Source organism: Phocoena sinus, chromosome 19 (genome assembly GCF_008692025.1).
Source record: "Phocoena sinus isolate mPhoSin1 chromosome 19, mPhoSin1.pri, whole genome shotgun sequence".
Taxonomy (NCBI): domain Eukaryota; kingdom Metazoa; phylum Chordata; class Mammalia; order Artiodactyla; family Phocoenidae; genus Phocoena; species Phocoena sinus.
Window position 1 is genome coordinate 32,484,332 of NC_045781.1, and position 25,668 is coordinate 32,509,999.

At 38.0% G+C, this 25,668-nt stretch overlaps 1 protein-coding gene across 8 annotated transcripts in view; it reads right to left on the reverse strand.

Moving 5' to 3' along the window:
* The window catches only part of CNOT1 (CCR4-NOT transcription complex subunit 1), a 101,413-nt gene that overhangs the window by 41,712 nt on the left and 34,033 nt on the right, over nt 1–25,668 (reverse strand). For all 8 annotated transcript variants that reach the window (XM_032611998.1, XM_032611994.1, XM_032611997.1 and 5 more), the window contains exons 3-16: nt 17,300–17,407; nt 16,628–16,726; nt 16,203–16,271; nt 16,060–16,114; nt 15,354–15,557; nt 14,260–14,428; nt 13,101–13,227; nt 12,840–12,950; nt 8,860–9,030; nt 8,302–8,429; nt 6,225–6,465; nt 3,248–3,367; nt 2,364–2,486; nt 2,044–2,195 (exon numbers count right to left, since the gene is read on the reverse strand). In XM_032611998.1, coding sequence (XP_032467889.1) covers nt 2,044–2,195; nt 2,364–2,486; nt 3,248–3,367; nt 6,225–6,465; nt 8,302–8,429; nt 8,860–9,030; nt 12,840–12,950; nt 13,101–13,227; nt 14,260–14,428; nt 15,354–15,557; nt 16,060–16,114; nt 16,203–16,271; nt 16,628–16,726; nt 17,300–17,407 — 1,877 coding nt within the window. The remainder of the gene's footprint in view (nt 1–2,043; nt 2,196–2,363; nt 2,487–3,247; nt 3,368–6,224; nt 6,466–8,301; nt 8,430–8,859; nt 9,031–12,839; nt 12,951–13,100; nt 13,228–14,259; nt 14,429–15,353; nt 15,558–16,059; nt 16,115–16,202; nt 16,272–16,627; nt 16,727–17,299; nt 17,408–25,668) is intronic.

Consider the following 25,668-nt stretch of genomic DNA (forward strand, 5'->3'; position numbering starts at 1 on the left):
CAAACAGAGTCCCAAGGCATATGAAGGGAAAATTAAAGGGAGAAATAGATAATTCAAAAATATAGCTGGAGGCTTCTATACCCCACTTTCAGTAATGTGTAGAGTCAACAATACTTTATTATAAACTTCAAAGTTGCTGAGAGCCTAGATCTTAATTGTTCTCACCACAAAACATAAATGATAATTGTATAACATGACAGAAATGTTAGCATAAAAAAGCCTAACCTTCCAATTAATAAATTTTTTAAAAGCTCAAACTAAACCCAAAATAAGCAGAAGGAAGGAAATAATAAAGTTTAGAGCTGCAATAAACTAAATGGAAGACTTGAATTACTAAAACCAGAAATTGAAAGAGAGGACATTACTACCAACATTACAGAACCAAGAAAGATTATGGGGTATCATATAAAACAATCGTATGCTAACAAATTAGATAAGCTAGATGAAATAGACAAATTCCTAGAAAGACACAAACTACTGAATCTAACTCCAGAAGAAACAGAAAATCTCAACACAGCAATAACAAGTAGAGATACTGAATTAGTAAACAACATCCACCCACAAGAAAAAGCCCAAGACCAGGGGGATTCACTGAATTCTATGGAACATTTAAAGAATTAACACCAAACCTTCTCACAAAAATTAGAAGACTGGACACTTATCAACTCATCGTATGAGGCCAATATTATCCTGATACCAAAACCAAAGACAATACAAGAAAACTACAGAACAATATCCCTTAGGAATACAGACACAAAAATGCTCACCAAATACTAGCAAACTGAATTCAGCAGCATATAAAAAGGAAGTGTATACAAAGACCAAGTGAGATTTATCCCAGGAAGGCAAGGTTTTTTTAACATCCAAAAAATCAATTAACATAACATACCACACCAACAGAATAAAAAACAAAAACCACATGATCATCTCAATAGATGCAGACAGAAACATTTGACAAAATGCTCTAATGAAAAAACACCAAACAGGGACTTCCCTGGCAGTCCAGTGGTTAAGACTCTGAACTTCCACTGCAGGGGGCATAGGTTCCATCCCTGGGTCAGGGATCTAGGATCCCGTGTGCCTTGAGGCGCAACCAAAGCCAAACCAAACCAAACTCATCACTCACACCCACACACACCCACAAACTAACTAGGAAACCCCCCTCAATGTGAAATGTAACTATAAAAAACCCACAGCTAACATCATAGTTAATTCTGAAACACTGGATACTTTTCTCCTAAATCAGGAACAAGATAAGGCTGTCTGCTCTTACCACTTCTATCCAACTTTAGACTGGAGGTTCATGACTTGTACAAAATACCTATCAATAAGCATAACAAAAGAAGTGCAAACATACTGAAAGAAATCAGAGCCCTAAAGAAATGGGTAAATATCTCAGATTCATGAATTGGAAGGCTTAATACTGTTAAAATGGCACTATCCCCTCAAATGATCTAAAGATTCTACATAATCCTTATCAAAATCTCACTGGGCTATGTAATTTATTTGCAGAAATTGACAAGATGACCCTAAAATTCTTATGAAAATTCAAGGGATGCAGAATGACCAAAACAATCATGAAAAAGTAGAGCAAAGTTGGAGAACTCACACTTCCCAATTTTAAAAGTTACTAAAAAGCAACAGTAATCAAGACAGTGTGGTATTGGCATAAGAATAGACAAGATCAATGGAATAGAACTAAGAGCCCCAAAATAAACTCATGTATTATGTGTAACTGATCTTTTAGAAGACAATTCCACAGGGACAGACCAGTCTCTTCAACAAATGGTGTTAGGACAAATGAATATTCACATGCAAAACTATGCATTTGGGACCCTGTCTCACACCACATACAAAAAAATTAACTCAAACAGATCTCATACATATTTTATGTAGTATATATAGTACTTTGGACTTAAAAACCACTGGATTACCTTAGATGTTGTCACTTTTAATCATTCAACCCCTTTTCCTCAAATCAACAATTATCCATTCAATCCAATTCCAATATTAAACAGTCATTTTCAAGCATGCTATTCTTACCCTGCACAAGCTTGTAAACAGGCCAACATTGTCGCCAGAGTTTCTGGAGGAAGTTGAGCACTTTTGGGCTGATCTTTCTCTGGTGCAAGTCCACCCAAAATAGAAGGACACCGTCTCTTTAAAAAAGTCATACAAGCCTGGATAAAAGGCTCCTGGAAAAGAGAAAGTCTCTCTGTATTTGAAATTCATCATTAATTGCTTTCAGATAAGACTAAGCACTATGACTAAAATCCAGAATACAATAACATCTTCATTGCCACTTTCTTAAGCTATCTTGACCATCAAAAATTAAAAGCAGTAATAAACAGACAAATCCTTACTCCATGCTCTCGAATTTTATCTGTGAGCCACTTGTCAAGTTTGAGGTATTCACGACGTGAAGCAAGTGCAGCAAGGTCAATAACAAAGGCAAATGGAGTACCATTTAGCAGCATTGACAAGGCCTAAAGAAAAAGGATATTAGAAACTACGAGTCAAGCAACTGAGTGACTTTTCTGTCCTATTTTCTGTTTCCAGTTTTTATTTTCACAAACAAGTCTAAATAAAACATACTGCTAATATTTTCTTAGTCATAATTTTTTAAACAGCTTAGTAGAAATCAATGGTAACACTTGTCCCTACTTAAAATAAGATCACATTTCAAAGACAAACACATGACTTTACCTTCAAAATAAACTTTACCCTGTGTTTTTTCAAATAATTTAACCTAAAGCAAAGCAAAACACAAAAGCGTGAAAAATTATTCTTACCCATTTTTAAAAATCTAAACTCAGGCTTACTCTAACCTAAGTACAACTACAACACCATTACCAGTGATCAAAGACATCAAGAATCACACTATTTATCAAAAGACCCTGTTAATGCTAATGAAATCTGCAAAAGGGTTGAAAGCCAACCAGTTTCTCCAAAAAATGTATCTCACAGATTACATCTGAGGTCAATTATCACTTGCTTTAAAACAGCCTTACAAATATCACAGAAGACCAAACAAAATTCAGTGAAATGTAAATGAAAACATTTTTACATTTCTAAAACCACTCTTCTTCCAATCTCTTTCTACAATACAAGGAAAAATTCTAAATCTCAACCATTCTAGCTAAGAGCTAGTTACATGTGAATTACTCCTAAAGCACCTATGTTACATAAAAATGTTATTTTTTATCATTAATAAATAAAAACCATTAATCTGTCCCTCCAAGCTCACCTTCAAGTCCTGGGCCACATCAAGTATTCGAGACAATTTGGCCTGGTCATACTGTTCCCCTCGCATGTACCATTCTGCCATCGCATGCATGATAAGTTGGCGGATTGAGGGAGACTGTCCCTAAGAAAAGAAAAAGGAGGGTTAAATAGCAATACTACTGACCATTTTGATAGGCTGTTGCAAATGCTATTGCAAATGCTGATTTTACTTTTATTTATGTAAAACTGAGGTGTATCAGTGCAGACAACAAAGCTCAAGCCTTAAGCATTGATTACAGTGACGTTTATTTTGTGGGAAAGCAGTTTTGTCCATATTTCCCAAATGAGGCCTACCCCAAAACCTGGGGTCATGTAGTCACATACAACAAATTTATTTGTCCTATAAAAGTCTGCCTATACATTTTCAAAGCTGAAGTATGATGAGAATATGAGGATGCATCAAGTTTATATGATCCCTTAAATTAAATCACAAATCACTGGCCTATAAAAACAAAACAGTTTACGGTAATCATCTCTCATGCTGCACAGGGTAGTGTTTTATCAGTATTTCTGGGACTAGAGTTTGTACATTCTAAATCTAGCTATTTTCACAAATGATCATGCTCATTTTTTATAATTATTCAATTTCTTTTTTTAGCGGAAAACAGCCTGTCTTTGAAGACTGATCTAAAGGTGTGCAGTTGAATGGTAATTTAGAAAATGTTTCTCACAGAAGCAACAGCAAGGCAATTACTATCACTGTCTAAATCACTTTCCAGTAACTGTCTTAGACTGACAGCAAGTCCTAGCAAAACAAGTATCTAACCAGGAGTGGAGATACAAGTCCTTCCACTCTGCCCTTTCCACCTCACAGATGTGGTGAGAAAAGCCTAAGAATGTCTGGGCTACAAACTTTTGGTTAAATGTCTGATAAACATTACTGTCTGTCATGTGATTTGAGTCTCTAGAAATGGAGTTGGTCTGACTGAAAGGCATGCAACCAAGGCTAATGTTTTTCATTTATAAAGTCTTATCTGAATTTTTAAAAGCACTTGTTTATAACGAACTACAGCAAGAACATCTTAAAAAGGGAAGGGGCACATTGATATAAAGGGGAAGATGACTGCTTTTTCTTAAAGCTTCTACATATATCTTTATTTAAAATGTAGGCTATGGGGGGGAGGAATCAATGGACAAGAGAGTATTTGTCAAATATATTCTACAAAATTGGCAAGGGGTGGGGGGTGCAGGAGCACAAGGGCTTGAAATCTCAGCAGGAACCAAAATAAAATTTAAATGCTGGATCTGGATAAAACAAAATTATGTCAATTAAACCGTTTTTGTTTTTGTTTTTTGCGGTACGCGGGCCTCTCACCGCTGCGGCCTCTCCTGCTACGGAGCACAGGCTCCGGACGCGCAGGCTTAGCGGCCATGGCTCACAGGCCCAGCCGCTCCGCAGCATGTGGGATCTTCCCGGACCGGGGCACGAACCCGTGTCCCCTGCATCGGCAGGCGGACTCTCAACCACTGAGCCACCAGGGAAGCCCTCAATTAAAACTGTTTTATGATCTTCTTCCATTTACTGTTAAAAAGTGAAATGAGAACCTTCTGGTTCTATGATAAATGATTAAGCTCTTTACTGCTATCGAAAGGATACTGGTACACTAGCAATACAGACCTTTCACAATACTGATTTTTTTTTTAATTGTCTTGCCTCCTTGCTCTTTCAAGTTTTATACTTTAATGCCCACATGATGCTAAAAGATAAAATAAGTTTTATAGAAGTGTGACTTTTTCAGTGTCAAAATTCCATGATTAACAATTTCTCTAGGTGAACATCATCAAAAGAATGTCAATTATGCAGAAATAGAATCACAGATGTAGAAAACAAACTTGCAGTTACCAAGGGGGGAAGGGGAGGGTGGGCTGGGATGAACTGGGAGATTGGGATTCACATATACACACTACTAGTATAAAACAGATAACTAATGAGAACCTACTGTACAAAAACTCTACTCAATGCTCTGTGGTGACCTAAATGGGAAGGAAATCTAAAAAAGAGTGGATAGGGCTTCCCTTGTGGCGCAGTGGTTGAGAATCCGCCTGCCAATGCAGGGGACACGGGTTCGAGCCTTGGTCCAGGAAGATCCCACATGCCGTGGAGCAACTAAGCCTGTGTGCCACAACTACTGAGCCTGTGCTCTGGAGCCCGTGAGCCACAACTACTGAGCCCGCGTGCTTCAACTAATGGAGCCCGCGCTCCGCAGGAAGAGAAGCTACAGCAATGAGAAGCCAACGCACTGCAACGAAGAGTAGCCGCCTCTCACCACAACTAGAGAAAGCCCACGCGCAGCAACGAAGACCCAATGCAGCCCAAAATTAAAATAAATTAAAAAAAATTAAGAAGTGGATATATGTATACATATAACTGATTGACTTCGCTGCACAACAGAAACTAACACAACATTGTAAAGCAGCTATACTCCAATAAAAATTAATAAAAAAAAGAAATGTCAGGACTTCCCTGGTGGTCCAGTGGTTAGGACTCCATGCTCCCAATGTAGGGGGCCTGGGTTTGATCCCTGGTCAGGGAACTAGACCCCCCAAGGCCACAACCAAGACCCTGCATGTCACAACTAAAGATCCCACGTGCCGCAACTTAAACCCGGCACAGCCAAATTAATAAAAAGAAAGAATGTCCATTATGGGGTGGGGGGAGATAAACTGGAAGATTGGGATTCACATATACACACTACTATATATAAAACAGATAACTAATAAGGACCTAATGTATAGCACAGAAAACTCTACTCAATACTCTGTAATGGCCTATATGGAAAATGAATCTGAAAAAGAGTGGATACATGTATATGTAATAACAGATTCACTTTGCTACACACCTGAAACTAACACAACACTGTAAATCAACTATATCCCAATAAAAATTAAAAAAAAAAAGAATGTCAGTTTATTAAGACAAAGAAATGGTCATATCTTACCTGCCCATGCCATGCATAGTGCAAAATTATAGCTGAGTTAGGGTGGTTTCCAAGGAAAATTGGCATCAGAGTGGAGATGAGTTCATGGCGCAAGGTGTGCCAGGAGGTGTTGATTTGTAGTAAGGCCAATACCAGCATGTCTGGACAGTGTTTGATAGGGAAGCTGAAGAGTTGTTTGACTTGCTCATATTGCCCTACCTCTGCGAGCCTCAGCAGAGATTCAATCAAATCCAAGCTCTTCCTAACAAGAATGGAAGTAAGATACTCTATCAATGAAAATCTAAGTACACAAAATTCATTTTCCAAATAAGTGATACCAGCTATCAAGACAAAACCAAGTTGTCATCTTTTAATATTTGAAAAATATTTAAATTGGTGCTGTTCATCTCAAATATATAACGCTCGTATGCTTTCAAACTAATTTCAAATGCAGTCCAAATTAGAGAATACATGATGAAGGACAGCAGACACGACTGACCATGTGTATAACCATGGACCGCCTTACCAAAGAGTTACCATCAAAAACTTTTGTGATTAGAGTGCAAAATAAAAACAAACAGTAGTTTAGAAAGTCAAAAATCCAACACAAATATAGATATAATTATACACAAGAAAAATTCTACATAAAAATGCAGCCTGACACAACACTGTAAATCAACTATACTTCCATTAAAAAAAAAAAAAAAAGCCCAAACACTTACTTCAGTAACACCAAGTTTTTACTTAGGTGCACAATGCCCCCTATGAATTATTCTTGCCCCAAGAAGCTAAATGTGGTTGACTTCAATCAAGCCTCAAGGTTTTGCTACCCTTAGTCCATGAAAACTATGGGGATAGGGATCAAATTAAACACCATGAGGAAACAGATACCCCATACCACAGGGTAGACTATAGGATAACCTACTTCTCCATTAAATCGATGGCCAAGAATTATATTTAAGAAAAAAAAAAAAAGGGAGAAGAAAGACTTACAGCATAAAAGAAACTATGTGGACCTTGTTTGGACTCTCAATCATACAAACTGTTAAAAAGCACTCTTGAGACAATTAGGGAAACCTGAATATATAGCTACATTAAGGAATTATTAAATGTATATGACATTTCAATTTTATAAAATGGAAAGAGGCCTTCATCTGTTAAAATGAAGACATACTGCCGTACACATTAGACTTAACAGGAGAAAAAAAAAAAAACTATCCTGTACATCCAATGTTGGCTAGCACCTGGGGAAAGGACACACTTCAGAAAAAACCACTGCTTCAGTCCATCTTTCAGAACAGGGATCAGCAAACTACATCCACAAGCCAAATCTCACCCACTGCCTATTTTTGTAAATACTGTTTTGTTGGAACAGAGCCACACCCATATTTACACTGTGCTACAATTAAAGAGTTAAGTAGTTTCTACAGAGACCATCTGGCCTGTAAAGCCCTTTATAGGAAGTTTATCATCCTTTGTTTATAAGATGTGTCCCAGGGGAGTATGGTTGGAAAAAATGGAAGAAACATTATAAAGTAGATGTCTTTGGGGACCAATCCAGTCCATGCCCACTCTGCACAGCTGTGGATGTATTGTAACAGTGATGGAAGTACTTTTACCATCCTTATCTCACATCCCCAGAGAGGAGTTAGTTCCAGAAGAAACCAACTGAGCCAGTCAGATTCTCCAGCAGAAATTTTGAATTGAAACTCAGAGAAATAGATAATTCAGCTTAAAGTTTTAGATTTCATCCACTGGTCATTTTGAGTCACTTACAAAAGAAAGCAAGCAAATCTACAGAGAGAAGAAAGGGATTTAACATTAAGGGAGAAGTAAAAACCTCCTTCTAACATTTGATTATTACAGAAAATATACAATGGCAGACATTACAAGAGGAAAGATGTATCTAGTGATAAGGAGACTAAATATAGATTTTCATCCACCAACACCCTACTATATAAAAATTTAGGGTAAGTAGGCTTACTAAAAATACTGTTTCGTTTAAACCTTTTAACTACGTAGTTGGCTCACTATTAATCTTGTAATTCAAAAAAGTATAAGGGACCCTTTCAAGAAAAGCTAGATGAAGAGTGTTTACCATGTGGCAATTTCTCGATTGTCATCCTCTGGTGGTGCTTTCAGAATATCAGTGGCAACAGTATGACATGGGTAGTCGGCAAAACAGAAGATCTCTGGATTTATAAGGGAATGCTGAATGAAGGAGAGCTGGAACAAGAGAAAAAAGTCCTTACTACCATAAATGACTGTGAATGTTATAAAAATGTACAACATTTTCACTAGGCTAATCTCAATCTTAATCTTAATTCTCATTCATCAGAATGAAATTTCCCTTTAAAATCTTAATCATGCAATCTTTCAAAACCACAGACAAGTCAGACAAATGAAAGGTGCATGATGAGGTGACCCTGGAGACAAACATCATTAAACTATTGGGAAAACAGTTTGATTGCTACACTTCAGCTGAGTCTGACTGGTACTAAACTATAATAATGTTCCTTCAAAATTTATCAGTCTCTGCTTTTCTGAGCAATGCCAAACAAATTCTACATTAAAAGAATATTTTAATCAATGGATAGACGGCACTATCTAAGCCATGATTCTTTGCCTCTTCTATAGCTAAACATCATTCACTTACCTGGCCTTCTGCATGTTTCCAAGGTCTGTATATGAGGTCTACAGGGAACACTTCCATACCCAGACCCCTCTGAATGCCATACACTACATTATGAAGTCCTTTACTGTCACGAATTTGAAATCCAGGATGGTCCAGTTCGTAAGTTACTTCCTTGAAATTCAAACTTGGGTTCTAAAAAAGAAAAGCATTTCAAAGTTTAATGGAAAGGGACTTCCCTGGTGATGCAGTGGTTAAGAACCCGCCTGCCAATGCAGGTGACACAGGTTCGATCTCTGGTCCAGGAAGATCCCACATGCTGTGGAGCAACTAAGCACATACACCACAATTACCGAGCCCACGTGCAGCAACTACTGAAGCCTGCGCGGCTAGAGCCTGTGCTCCGCAACAAGAGAAGCCACCGCGAACGAGAGCCCGCGCACCGCAACAAAGAGTAGCCCCCACTCTCTGAAACTAGAGAAAGCCCACGCACAGCAACGAAGAACCAACGCAGCCAAAAAAAAGTTTAATGAACAAAAGTGTTTGACTGCTTTATCCAAAGAGCCATATTAAATCTGAAGTTCAATCAAGATGGTCTAATTATAGACTCAAAATCATCTAAATCTTTCTGGCATTTCCAAAGAGACTTGGAAAGGTAAATTCTTAATATTCAAAATAAACTGGCTCTACCAGCAAGCTACTCCAAGTTACCTTTCAGTTCACAACATACTTGTGAATACGTGAGTACATAAAGGGGAAATCTCTTCCCCTACTTTAGTCCAACGAACACTCCCATCCCAATATGGCAAACAGATAACACTTCACTTAGTGCCTCGTCTTTATAGTAAGATTCCACTACCTTGGAACAAAGCTGCAAAGATAAATCAATTATCCCAAATATCAATCTTAATTAACAAGGACTTCCCAGGTGGTGCAGTGGTTAAGAATCCTCCGGCCAATGCAGGAGACATGGGGGTTTGATCCCTGGTCCGGGGATCCCACATGCCGCGGAGCAACTAAGCCCGTGCGCCACAACTACTGAGCCTGTGCTCTAGAGCCCACGAGCCACAACTACTGAGCCCACGTGCCACAACTACTGAAGCCCGCACCTAGAGCCTGTGCTCCACAAGAGAAGACACTGCAATGAGAAGCCCGTGCACCGCAACGAAGAGTAGCCCCTGCTCGCCGCAACTAGAGAAAGCCCGTGCGCAGCAATGAAGACTCAATGCAGCCAAAAATAAATAAATTTATTTTTTTTAAAAAATCTTAATTAACTAAAGATCTCCCCTAAAAGCATCCCAATGTATGCATCAGGAAAAGTGGTCTAGATTCTTTATGTCAAAATGACTAAAAATTCCATTCAAAAATGTTTTATGAAAAGGTATTCATAAAAGCAGTATGAGATTCCTTAAAGAAACACAAAGCAAAGGAAACACATTTAGAGAAGATAATTTACCAAACACTCTGCACCAAGCAATAAGAATATTTTGTGCTTGGGACTTCCCGGGCGGTCCAGTGGTTAAGACCCTGTGCTCCCGATGCCGGGGGCACAAGTTCGATCCCTGGTCGGGGAACTAAAACCCCGCATGCTGCACAGCGTGGCCAAAAAGAAAAGGGGGAAAGAAAAAACAGAAGAATATTTTGTGCTTGAAAGAAGAAAAGGCTGTGCACACTTCATAATTAAATCTCCAACCAAAGCGTTATGTCCAGTTTAGTTTTGCTCTAAGGTGACGCCTTTCAATCCATAAAGACTTTAATGCTTGCTTTGTATATGGTACAAAGAATAAACGTCAGTTGGGGTATTCACTCTAAGACAACAATGGCATTCAGAGGTTAACATTTTTTTCTTTCTAAAATTTGTTTCAAGGACTGGCTGTGACAGAATAAAACCATAAATATACTATTAAACAGCATTATCCTAGAGAGAGTTAAGTTTGGTAAATCCACAGGCGTGCCCCTATGGTTTCCTCCTCCCATCCTTGGAAGTAAATCAGAAAAATTATTAACCCAATGTGTATCTGAAATTGTCCTCTGTTCCCTTTCTACAAAAAATTGTACAGAAACTCAAATATACGAGAAAAAGGAAGAAGAAAAGAGATTACTAATTCAACTATTCAAATCCACAGTAAAGGCGTTCAATTTATAGCCTTTGCACTCTCTGAAATCAAAACATAGGTTCAGATAACATGGAAAACTGTCCTTGTCTGCAATTTTTTTAAAAAAGAGTTTTTCAATAGTGCAATAAAGTACAAAGATGAAACTGAGGGAAAAGCATGTTTTCATATTTGCAAGACAACCACAGGTTAAAAACAAATCAGTAGGGCTTCCCTGGTGGCGCAGTGGTTGAGAGTCCACCTGCCGATGCAGGGGACACGGGTTCGTGCCCCGGTCCAGGAAGATCCCACATGCCGCGGAGTGGCTGGGCCCGTGAGCCATGGCCACTGAGCCTGCGCGTCCGGAGCCTGTGTTCTGCAACGGGAGAGGCCACAACAGTGAGAGGCCTACGTACCACAAAAAAAAAAAAAAAAAAAAGAGTCCGCCTGCCAATGCAGGGTACACAGGTTTGAGCCCTGGTCCAGGAAGATCCCACATGCCACAGAGCAACTAAGCTCGTGCGCCACAACTACTGAAGCCCGCACGCCTAGAGTTCGTGCTCCGCAACAAGAGAAGCCACAGCAGTGAGAAGCCTGTGCACCGCAACAAAGAGTAGCCCCTGCTTGCCGCAACTAGAGAAAGCCCGTGCAAAGCAACGAAGACAAAAATAAATTACTTTTTTAAAAATTAAAAAAGAAAAAAACCAAACCCATTAGTTACTGGTTGTCCTTAAGTGCTAAAACTGTGGTTTTATTTTGCTTTTCTTCCTTTTCACTCTCTAAGTTTTCTGCCATAATCACGTGTTATTTTTCCCCTCCTCTATTACTAAAGAGTACGTCTGAACACCATAAATCCATCTACTATTAAGAAAAATAAAAAGAAAACCCACTGATGCTGTTAGTAATAAGGTCACACAGAGAACAGTATGATTCCCTGTTACTCAATTTTGCTTATAAGTTACAAATGTAGGAAACTAAAAATGAGAAATAGGATAGACAAATGACCTGACACCTTATCAAGAATGTTATGGAAGTATTTATTTGTAGTCTTTAGTGTTACATTTTGTTCCTTGACATTTTATGAACAAGACTGAAAACATTACATCTTGATCTTGACTCCACTGTTCTCTCACTGACTAAATTTCATCACTCCCTTTTAATAACTAGAAGTTTCACTTTTTTATATTTTAACAGTTCAATATTTTAGGAGAGGTACGTTGTTTATTTGGGGACCAATTATTTAGTTTGTGGATATTTCAGAAGTGGAAGTAGTAAGATAAGTATGACTTTTTTTATCCCTATAATAATATCCCATAAACAAGGTTGGCAGGGTTTTTGTTGCACTTTCCAGAAAAATTTCAGAAGACTTTCTTTCTCCTCAGTAATTCCTCATACAATCATTACTTTGTAACAAATTCATCCTCCCCAAAAAACCACACACTAACAACCTACAAAACTACCTCAGCAGTGCTACTCAGAATTGCATAGCAACAATTCATTATGAACAAAGCTACAGTTTGACTGCATACTATTTCCAGTACATAATTATCTCGGACCCTTCATCGCTTTTTTTTTTTTTTTTGCGGTACGCAGGCCTGTCACTGTTGCGGCCTCTCCCGCTGCAGAGCACAGGCTCCGGACGCGCAGGCTCAGTGGCCATGGCTCATGGGCCCAGCCGCTCGGCGGCATGTGGGATCTTCCTGGACCGGGGCACGAACCCGTGTCCCCTGCATCGGCAGGCAGACTCTCAACCACTGCGCCACCAGGGAAGCCTGCTTCATTACTTTTGAAGTCAGCAATTATAAAACACTGCAGTTCTCATTCGGCTAGGCACTTTATTCATTAAAATTTTCTTTCTTTGGGCTATATCATACTAACATCATAAATATATAACATTACATGTGTACTCACCAGTTCTTTGAGAACATCAATCAAGACTTCTACATTCCATGTATGTGCCTGTGCTCCATCACTTTTATCTTTTCCATCACTCCAGATCCCACTGCCAGGAGCAGAGATACTCTGTAAAATTAAAATCTGAATTAAACAAAGCCAACTACTCAATGTGTTCAGCTCTGTGGTTGGTAGAACAATCATACTGTAATTTAATAAATAAAATAAAGAGGGCAGGACATTAATTCACTTTGTAAAATAGTTTATTTCCACACCTACCTGTAATGGAATTCCGTCTGTTAATCCTGAATGAGTTCGAGCCATCATTCCCAAAACCCTTGCAACCTGGGCAGCTGTGACCTCCCGAACACCAAACTGCATGATTATATTGCGACATTCTTCAATACTGAAACAGAAATTTAACTTCAAAAAATGGTACCCTCGATACCAAGGTTAAGAAACACTCATATAAAATGCACGAGTGAAGTCGCTAGAGTTTTACTAACATAGAGAGTAATAAGCTTCATTTCTTGTTACTTTCACATAGCTAGGAGTGTAAAATCCACCTACTTAAGGAAATAGAGAACGTTTAAAATACCGATGGAAGAAGGAAATATGAGTTAACAGTAGTATCTACAAAGAGACATAAAATTATGTCAATCTTCGGTATAAATCAAGTTATTCTTTAAAATACTGATAACTCAAGGGTTATTCTGATATGTACAAAGCCCTGAAAATGTATTTTAACTTTTTCACTTTGCATCAACAAAAGTTTTATGCCAGGCACATTTATACACACACAAGAAATACACTTTCAAACGTAAGTGGAAATGTGGTTTGTATGAGTTTTAAAAACATTAAATGTTATACTTAAAGTCAAAGCAAAGCACATTAATGCCCTTAATAACATATTCTCAGAAAAATATTAACAATCCACTATATCACAGTCCTATGTGCTACCATTAGGGTGAAACAATTTCCTTTTATGCCCCTGGCAGGTGAGGAAAATAAGTGAGAGGCAGGGTATGAAAAGGGCAGAAAAGGAAGGAAGACTGTAGAAATCAAGGTACAGCAAGGAAATTGAGGGTGGGGGCAGGGAAGAGCATATTAGACATGATGGATGCGAAATGATGCAAGTTCCATGAACACTTGCCTCAAATGCCCTCCCTCTCAAAAGCTAAAACTGCCTACCATGGCGACTAGGCTAGGAACCTCTGATCCTTAAATTTGAGAAACTAGGGGGAATGGAGAGATGGAAATTTAGCCATGAGAACATTTATAGCTGCCACCAAAACTAATATGTGGAAGATTAAATTTAGAAGCAAAATTCTTGAGAGGCAAAGATAATACATTAAGGAATCTTTAGGAACTTGCTTTAAAGAATTACATTGTGCTTTTCACAAGAGCAATCAGAAGTTTAAAATGTCTGACTACCAACCTTGCACAAAAGCCATAGCCCACTTCTTGCATGAAGTCAGCCAAAGAGCTCTCCATCATGGTTTTAGCTACCCCTCCAGAATCAGGCAGGATTCTGTCCATTAGAATGTCCCGTTTTTCAGGGTATAAAAGTGGTGCAAGCACCACGGGACAGCGTTCCTGGGGAAAATCTGAAGAAGGAAAAAGATAATTATAACTGCTATATTGATTAATAACAAACTATCCTCTTTTACTCTTTAAAAGCCCCTCAAACCTGAGTTTTCCCAAGTCCATATTCAAACCAAAGTTATTCAGTTTTTCCAATCCAGCTAGCCTAGCCCAAGTTATGACTTCAACCCCAATTCTAAAATTTGAATGTTCTTATGTCACAAAAAATGGTCATAAGTATATTTTTAATTTTTTTATTAGGATCCCATTATCTATTGCACCCTAAATATTACTTTAAAATTTCACAAAAGGGCTATCAATTCCCATGCAAGGAAGACATCAGAAATAAATGGTACATCAGTCTCTATTTCACTGACAAGTGGAAAACGTCCTATTACTGAGAAAGTTAATGAAGTTTAAATTAAACTGTATCAATGTTAAGAAGTAAACAATAATAAGAGTGAAACTGGATAGTGGTTAGTCCACTATGAAAGATTTGTTTTAAACACCATCTCTAAAAAAAGGATCAGAGGAAGGAGGATGGCAACAACAGAACCAGGAGTTATCTTAGCATAACAATGCCAACAGCCAAGAGGTGAAGTGGATATAGGATAGTGATCGACATTTTAAACTAAAGAGAGCATGTCACAAATACTGTAGTCTCTGTCTCCCTAAAAGGGAAAAATCTGACCACGTGGAAATATACCAAGTCTGAAATGAGATTGTACTTAGATAACAATATTGCTGGTAAGTGCTCTTCATTTTATACCTTGTCTATGAGGCTTTTATCATTTTCATATTTTAAATTATAAAATACTCTCTTCCTCGAAAGATTACGAAGTTAACAGAAAAGTAAATCACTGCCTTCATTTGTATTCTACAATCCTTTTGTAATGTGTGTTCATCCAAAGAAATCATCTTTTGTAGGCTACAGACACTCCTTTTTACCTCTGCGCAGCGTCTTAAGAAAAGCGTCTATCTGTTCCTGTCCAACTCCAAAGGCTCCCTTCTGCCCAAAGAGGAGATGGGAGAGGAGGAGGTGTAGGACTTCTATTGCTATATCCTGGAAGCCACCTTCTTGATTTCCACTGACGTCTGCGTCAATGTAAGAACGCAGAAGATCTGGAAGCTTCTGTTTGATAAACTGGGCAGCTAGAAATGAGATAAATAAAAAACCACAAGTTATCTTTGCACCACAATGGGTAAGAAGTCACGTATCATCAAAATACAGATGATCATCATTCTCATTCACCAACTCACCCTTCACCCTCTAATGTTTTTACAGCTCTAGCTGGTTGGCATAAAAATAAAAGACCAATTACCAGGGGCTTGGCGGTGGGGGGCAGGGGCAGGAGGAGGAGAGGGAATGGAGAATTTTTGGATGGGTACAGAGTTTCAGTTTTGCAAGACAAAGAAGTTCCAGACATCCATTATACAACAATGTGAATATAGTTAACACTACTGAATTATACACCTGAAAATGGTTATGAAGGTAAATTTTATGTTTTTACCATACGTACATATACATACATATATAAAAGAGACCAAAAGAAAATAATCTTACTCTCTAACTATGGAGGCTCAAGACTCAGAAGCCCACGGGTTTTAAAGACTCTAACTTCACTATAGGATCTTTAGGGAAAGGGAAACTTACCAAAACCTCTGAGATCTGAGCTGGAAGAATTCAAGAGAGCAAGGCCAAAAATTACCTGAAACAAGAAGGGTTAGATTGACCAAAGAGTCAAATAGTTGTTTTATTTCTAATTTTGCCTACATCTCTTTTCTTAAATCACTTACCTCTTGTACTTTGCTTAACTTGAGAACTTTACTCAGCTGGGCAAATAAGTGGGGTGCAGGCTTTAAACTCTGAAACAAACCAAACTTTATTTTAAAATAAGAACATACAATTTTCAAAAAGTTTATAAAAGCATCTGTTTACCCAATTATGGTGCTACATAGGAGTGACAATTCTGTAGTGCTGCTACCAACAGCTGTGGAACTGTGTTCTGACAAGCTTAAGCCTTCACATGATCTGGTTTTATTAAGATTCTAATTATTATCAAACCACCTTGACTTTGTTAGAAAGCTACAAAAACTCCAAAGAAAGTATCTGAAATTTTTATTTACAATATGATATTATGAGGCCAAGGATTAAGGCCTTTTTAGAAAACCTAGTAAAAGATCACATTCTTAGGACCACTAAAGATAAAAGGAATACCAACCTTCTGATAGTGCAATGGATTATCAATGGCATAGGACAGCGTGGAGATAAAATTTGGCTTCGTAATCAGTGACGCACACTCCTGAATCAGAAACTGAGTCTTTAAAAATAACAAATGAATTTTCATTAGCACTAACAGTCATCTTCTTGCACAAATAGAAGCAGCATTGCTCAGAACATTAAAGGGTAATCTGATACTGTACACCGTTTCTACATCAGCTCTTTAAAAATCCTATTGAAACTACCAAAGTCTATTAGCAACAGGTGTTAAACCAAAACCTCTGCAGAAGAAAGTCCACTGACAAGATAACTATAAGGAGTAATATCATGACAAACTGTTCCCAGATTGAGAATCAAACCATAGAAACTCAAACTAGGTGAAGAGATCCTCTCTCTGCCTTACTTACTTGTCAAGCTGGACTTCCCCACAGTCCTGCTTCCTTCAGGCAGGTCTGATTCCCAGCTCTCTAAACCTGAACTAAGTAGCTGTAATGGTCTGCAATCAGGCAGGAGAAGAGAAGGACAAGAAAAGGAAAAGTCCCACTGCCTTTTAGCCATTCAGCTAAGATTATTTTTGGATCCTTTATGTGTTTGCTACACAGCTATGCCCAAAATGCAATTCATGGAACAATTAGATCTAAGTGAATATATATACTATGTAAGCCCCAAATACCTGATGAAAATCTTTGCCACTGCTTTTACCATCGCCACTGAAATCCACATGCGAAAATAGGCAGCGTAATAAATGCCTGTCTGCCTCAGGACCGTGCCGATTCACAATCTAAAAAGACCAAAAATATGAGTTTGCTAAGAGTGACTTTTCTTTTTTTAAAAAAATTCATCTCTAGGACAACATCCCAAATTACATTAATTGTTCATTTTGGAACAAGAGTTCTAGGAATTATTGAGATGGAGGTGCCAACATTTTATAATTAAATATTTTTTAAGTGTTTCCTACAGGCACTAGCAGGAAAGAGAGAAGAAAAACTACCAGTAATTAGCCCCATGTAACACTGTGCTCTGACCAACCTCTACACCAGAAACACCAAACAACAGCACAAATGACATGTTTAAGTTGTAAGGCGACAATTTTATAACTGGACTCATGAGAGCATCACTTCTTCTATCCATTGTTGTTTTTAACCCCTAAAAAGTATAACCTGAAATCTAACATAACTGTGACTCTTTGTAATAGCCTATAGGGCAAGGCCCTAAAGGAACTGGTCTGATATCAGTACTGGCCCTGAGCTTCTTGCTGTTCCTCAAATTTTCCAATGTTTGTACTTGCTATTCCCTCTAACTAGAAAACTCTAGATATCTACATGCGGTTTGCTCTCTCACTTCCTTTAGGTTTCTGCTCTAAAGCCACCTCATCAGTCAGAGGTTTCCTAACTACCATCCCTAAAATAGCAACACGAACTGCCCCACCATCACCACTCATCCTGCTTTACTTTTCTCCACAGTACTTACCACCACCCGATAATTTGTTTATTGTCTATGTCTCACTCGACTGTAAGTTGCACGAGAAAAGGGAATTTATGTAGTTGTGTTCACTTCACATTTAGGTCAGGAAAAGAGCTTATTTAGCACAATGTATGTGCAGAGTAATCATTTGCTTATTAAATGCCACATTAAAATTTTATAATAGTAAATATTTAACTACCTACTTTGGCCTAAAAATGTGACTGGGCTTCCTTGGTTTAATCTTTAACAACTCTGCCAAAAATTACTCCCATTTTATAGATGAGAAAGTGGACACTTCAAACAGACTCCATGAGCCTAAAAGCCAATAGTCTATGAGTTAGGAGCCTGGTATTCATAGTCCAACTCCAAAGTCTATACTCTTTCTATTGTATCATAATTATGTCACAGCCAGCTAAGTTAACTTATTTCAGTTTCAGTTTTCCCCATCCAGGACATGTGAGAGTTAAGTAAGACCAAGCTTTACACTGCCTCAGACATCTTAAAGTTAACATCTATATAATCATAGGTTATTTTTTCCTATCCCCTGGAACACTGAGGACATTATCTTAAAGAGCCAATTCAAATTAATTAAGAAGAATTACCTATGCTCCAACCAACCAGACCTCTCCCTTGAAAGAACAAGAATAACTGGCTTAACAAACATTTGCTGAGTACATGCTAGATACCATTCAAGGTATAGCAAATATAACAGCAGAGGAGACCAATGTGTTCCACAGCTCTCATGAAATACATTTTCACGGAAGAAGAAAAGTACAGGCAAACAATTTCTGATAATATTAACTCATGAAGAAAACAGGGTTATATGATATTGACAGGACGGTGGGGGGGGGTATACCTCAGAGAGGCCATCCCTAAAGATGTAACATGTAAACTGAGACTTAAAATATTTAGGTGACAACCAAAGATACAATGAAGGAAGAGCATTTGAGACAGAAAGTAAACAATACATAAAGGATTTTATTAACAGAAAAAAGGCCAGCAGGAGTCAGGGAACCAGATCATGGTTAATTAGCATACTGACTTAACTGGCACTTTTTTTTTTTTAAAAAGAAGATGCTGGGGGTAGGAGTTTATTAATTAATTTATTTATTTTTGCTGTGTGGGGTCTTCATTTCTGTGAGAGGGCTTTCTCTAGTTGTGGCAAGCGGGGGCCACTCTTCATCACGGTGCGCGGGCCTCTCACTATCGCAGCCTCTCTTTTTGCGGAGCACAGGCTCCAGACGCGCAGGCTCAGTAGTTGTGGCTCACGGGCCTAGTTGCTCCACAGCATGTGGGATCCTCCCAGACCAGGGCTCGAACCCGTGGCCCCTGCATTAGCAGGCAGATTCTCAACCACTGCGCCACCAGGGAAGCCCTTAACTGGTACTCTTACACCAACCTAAAAGATGGAAAGACAGGGCTTCCCTGGTGGCGCAGTGTTTGAGAGTCCGCCTGCCGATGCAGGGGACACGGGTTTGTGCCCCGGTCCAGGAAGATCCCACATGCCGCCGAGCGGCTGGGCCCCTGAGACTGCGCTCCACAACGGGAGAGGCCACAGCAGTGAGAGGCCCGTGTACTGCAAAAAAAAAAAAAAAAAAAAAAAAAAAAAAAAAGGAAAGACATTCCAAGAGACTGTCAATGGCCACTGAAACCCCAGAAATTTTTGTTTTAATTAGGATCACCGAATTTAATGAATATCCCTTATCCTTAGCATTTATTTCTGTAACATTTTATAATTTTAAAATTGCTTTTTACAACAACTCAATCTTCACAACAACCCTAAGTAGTATATACATATAATACACCATGTTATTACAGACAAGGTTTGTTTTGTTTTCTTTTTTTAATCAAGATTGCAAAGACTAAAGACAAATGTCATATAATTTGCTGGATAAGTGGTAGAATCAGAAAGTGTGTTTTATGGCTGCTAAGTGAATGAAATATTCTTCCTGTGATACCATGCTACCCTTCTCTAGGAGCAACTGTTTTCTTTTAAAACAAAAGTGGTATTTTATTTTTTTTATTTTTATTTTTTTTAAAAGTGGTATTTTAAAAACATGATCTTGGGTTGCAAAGATGCTGAAATAAGATTTCATTGATCCCATAAGATTAAGCCTTATACATTTTCCCTTAGGTTCAAACCATTACACCCACTGGGCAGGGGAGACTAGCAAAATCAACTACCTTTTAGTGACGTTAACTATACCTTACAATTTGATAGCAAAATCTTTGGCTATTAAAAATAAAGTAACTTTATCAAAGGCATTCATTCTACAATACTTTTGTAATAATCTGATTTGTGGCTAGAGTAACATATTCTCATCTAAGAGTCACATATTAAGAGGAACACTAAAAAATAGTGCATCCACGATGGATGGTAGAGATTCAGAAAATCATGCAGAATGGTTGGGGAAATGGGGTACTATTTGGCCTAGAGAGCACACATAAGGGAAGAATAAAGACTTAATTATGTGAAGGGTACTTGAATATTAAATCCTCACAAAAAGAGTCCCAAACAGTTTATTTTAGCTTGTTATAAAGATACTCCTAATAAGGTTGTCCAAAAATGGTAATGAGTAAATGAAGTAGTCAACTAACTTCCACAGTAAGAAACATCAAAAATCCCTACCTCTATTAATACTTTAAAAGTCATTCTTCGGGTAGAATACTGATAAAGCAGCAATTATCTGAGGAATTGTAATATCAACCCCAGCTCCTAAAAACAGCTTAGAAAAAAACCCACATTGGGACTTCCCTGGTGGTGCAGTAGTTAAGACTCGGCTTCCAGTTCAGGCAGCACGGGTTCAATCCCTGGTTGGGGAACTAAGATCCTGGTGCAGCCAAAAAACCCCCAAATAAACAGAAGAAAACAAACCACATCTATAGAGATTTTCACATAAAAACAAGATTTATATAAAGAAAATTACTAAATCTAGCCTAACAGATGACCTCAGAGACCCAAGATTCTATATAATTACAAAGTACCAGATTTTTAAAATTTAAATTGAAGACAGTAACTCACTACATTACAATGATTATAGTAATTGGAATAATTGGATTGTACGTAAACATACATATACTGCACCACACAAATAATGTAGGATCTTCATATTTCTTAAACTTGTTATACATATTCTAACCATTAAAAATAGTCATTCCAGGGCTTCCCTGTTGGCGCCGTGGTTGAGAGTCCGCCTGCCAATGCAGGGGACACGGGTTCGTGCCCCGGTCTGGGAAGATCCCACATGCGGCAGAGCGGCTGGGCCCATGAGCCATGGCTGCTGAGCCTGTGCGTCCGGAGCTCTGCAACAGGAGAGGCCACAACAGTGAGAGGCCCGCGTACAGCAAAAAAAAAAAAAAAAACGGCATTCCAGGTTTTTACTGTATTATCTGTATGAATGCTTTGGGTTACTTTATAAAAAATAGTGTACCTATTCAAAACAGTTTAACATACTGAAAAGACCATGAAAAATTTTTGCAGTAAACATAAAGGGTTACTTTTAACAGAAAAGGCACAGAACTGTAAAACTCCTAAGTAAAAGATGGTAGAACTAAGAGTCCTTTTTTCCTATTCTAGCCTCTCATATATTATTTTTCTTCTAGCCTCTCATATGAAAAAAAAAAATCCATTTTCAACAAAACATTCACATAAGAAGTGGTCCAGAGAGATATGTCAGATAGCTTATTCTCAGTACCTCAAATGACAGGCTAAATGCAGGTTTCTATTTGGGACTGATAAATCTGGAAATAAAAATGTTTAGGACTGGTGAATGTACCAAAACACACATAGTTATCCTTTGTTCAAGTGATGAATCTGGAGCACAGATGAGCCATGAAAGAAGACTGTCCATTTAGAGACCCAGATCTATATATGGAAATTAGAAAATGGCAAAGGAGACAGAGCTGAGGGAACCAAGCTCAAGATGCTACTTTTAATGTCTGTAAGCAAACCACTGAGTTAAAGGAGAATCCTGGAGAAGCAGAATAACAAAGAAGAGGTAACCATTACCAAACCTGGATACAGAACATGGCAGACTACCCCAACACACTTCCCCACCCTCAAGTATCCCCAAGATGGTTTATATGTGAGTAAATAATGTGTTGATTCAAAGACAAGCAAAAATTCAAAGACTCAGCCTGGAACCTCTTTGAAGAAACTGTAAAACAGAGCAAAGAAACAAACAAGACAGGTGAAGAACATACTTTCAAAAGACCCCCCACCCAGAAAAAAAAATTTGTTTTTAATTTAAAGGAAACAAAAGACTTACACAAACAAACAGAAGAGTTCAGACAAATAGTATTCCATATCCCTGAAGAGATTATAGGAGCTGTTTTTGTTTTTTAAGAGGAAAGTCCTCAAAAAGGTAAAACAAAACACTAGGTTCAAGTACAACATAACAGAAGGAAATGAAAGCAAACTTTTGGCACTTAAGAAACAAAGCAAAACTCTTACAGAAAAGATAACTTAATAATCAATATATAATACCTCAATCCACAAGAAAAGAAAAACATTCAAAGAAAACAACAAAAATATCCCTGAAATAAACATTTGAGTTGGAAGAATGAAAGGTATACCATAGCACAAGAAAGGCTGATGCAGAATAATCAATACTACAGCATACACTCGAAGTTAATAAACTCTAATGAAAAGGAAATTCAGGGACTTCCCTGGTGGCGCAGTGGTTAAGATTCCGCCTGCCAATGCAAGGGACACAGGTTCGAGCCCTAGTCCAGGAAGATCCCACATGCCACGGAGCAACTAAGCCCATGCGCCACAACTACTGAAGCTCGCGCGCCTAGAGCCCGTGCTCCACGACAAGAGAAGCCACCACAATGAAAAGCCTGTGCACCGTAATGAAAAGTAGCCCCCGCTTGCCACAACTAGAGAAAGCCCGTGCACAGCAACAAAGACCCAACACAGCCAAATAAATAAATTAATTTTTTTTTTTAAAGGGAAATTCATAGGGATATTGAGTTTAGGAATAGATGCTGGCAGGAAAAGTTAGTCACCTAAAATGCATGAGGGAGGAGAGAGACAAAGGAAGATAGGCAGCTTTTGGCAACTGACGCTGTTGAAAGAATAATGGGGAACAATATTTGCAAAACTAGGGGCAATATATATATCTAGTGATAACTGGACTTCCAATAAAAACAAGAAAGATATTCTCAAGCATGAAAGAACTCAGGTAACGGCACCTGAGTTCCAAATGAAACAAATCTTCTGACAATGATCTATGGTCAAAAAAATGTATGAAAATAAAAGATATTTTCAGGAATATAAAAACTGCAGTAAAAGAACAGGCTGCAAGTACTCAATCCATTTCAATATATAATACATTTTTAATAAGACTAAGCAACTCTTTAAAAAACTTTTTTAAACTGAAGTATAGTTAATTTACAATGTTGTGTTAGTTCCAAGTGTACAGCAAAGTGATTCAGTTACATATATTTATCTTTTTCAGATGCTTTTCTATTGTAGGTTATTATAAGATATTGAGTATAGTTCCCTGTGCTATACAGGTCCTTGTTATTTACCTATTTTATATAATAGTAGGGTGTATTTATTAATCCCGAACTCCTAATTTATCTCCCCCTTCCCTCCACTATCCCCTTTGGTAACCGTGAGTTTGTTTTCGATGTCCGTGAGTCTCTTTCTGTTTCGTAAATTAGTTCATTTGTATCATTTTTGTAGATTCCACAAATAAGTGATTTCATATATTTGTCTTTCTCTTACTTAATATATCTCTAAGTCTATCCATGTTCCTGCAAATGTCATTTTTTCATTCTTTCATTCTTTTTTATGGCTAATATTCCACTGTGTGTACGTACACACACACACACACACACACACACACACACACAAAATCTTCTTTATCCATTCATCTCTCAATGGACATTTAGGTTGCTCCCATGTCTTGGGTATTGTAATAGTGCTGCTATGAACACTGGGCATGCATGTATCTTTTCTAATTAAGAGTTTTCTGCCAATATATGCCCTGGAGTGGGATTGCAGGATCATATGGTAACTCTATTTTTAGCTTTTTAAGTAACCTCCATAGTGTTCTCCATAGTGGCTGCACCAATTTACATTCCCACCAGCAGTGTAGGAAGGTTCCTTTTTCTCCACACCCTCTCCAGCATTTAGTATTTGTAGACTTATTTTTAATAATGGCCATTCTGACTGGTGTGAGGTGATACCTCATTGCATAAACTACTCTTTTAATAAAAGTCATTTTATAGATTTGACTTGGGAAATAAACGTTTTACATGGTATCAAGCAAAATTAGATTACTATTAAAAGTACTTTGTAAATATTGAAAATAATATGAAAACAATGAACCCAAACTCCAGTTGGTGGTGTGGCATAACTATTCCAAGAAGAACCATTTTAAATGACTTTAAAACAGTAACTTGATTTTACATCTCTAGTGAGATATACCTTAAAAGCTCCCCCATCAACCCCACCAAAAAATGGTAAACTATTTTCCATAATCACAGTGCTGTTAAGTAGAGTCACAGATAATCTGAGACTCTTGACTGTGGAGTGTGGAATAAAACAAATGACTTTTCATTACTGAAAACGGGAATTTTCTGCACTGGAAGTAAGGAGAGACAGATTTTAGGTAATGAATTGAAATAAAAATCCCTTGGTCCTGAAATTAAACTGGAAGTATTAGTATGAAATCATGGTGTATTTTCTCCTTAGCTTTGTCCACTGAAAGGCCTAATAATGGCCAACTGAGTATCAGTAAACAATACAAGTGTTGAAATAACTTTCTAGGCCCAAAATGGAGTGTTCCTGCCCTTGGTGTAACATCAGCAAACCAAAACTTAGATAACTCTGGAGCCCCCATAAATGTTTCGCTTGACCAGAAACACAGTATATTCAGTCAGCCAATTCCCAAACACCAAGCTGATTCTGGGTGTTCTAACCGCTATCTAACCCCTAACAAGGTTGACTATGTGGTCCCAGCCAATCATATATTTTTCTATTTGTTTTTTCTTTATTCTTTTCTTTTTGGCCGTGCCAGGCAGCATGTGGAATCTTAGTTTCCTGACCAGGGCTCGAACCCGTGCCCCTTGCGTTGGGAGCATGGAGTTTTAACTACTGGACCACCAGCAAAGTCTCTGTTCTTTATTCTTTACCCAATAAAAGGTTCTTGTCTTCTGCCCATTTTGCAGTTCTCTGAAGTAAGACTGTCCACTTCATGAAATGTTAAAGTTTGTTTGTATCACCTAAATGGTCTTAATCATTTATTTACACAAGAGACAGTAATCTCTAAATACCATTTCCCAGTAAAATAAAACCAAGACCTCTTAGAGAAATTGCTAATTTTCCAGGTCTGAGGCAAGAAACATACGAGTCTGGAATATTTCAGTTTCCAAGTTTCTGGAATCACAACAAAGACAACGAATAAGAATATGGTCAAAAGGACTCAGAAGCCAACATGAATAAGTTTACACTGGCCAAAGAGGATAATGGATGAATATCAATAATACGTTCAATGAATTCAAACACATCAAATATGTTAAAAATACATGAGTTCCTAATATTAAAAAACTCATTTATTGGTCATA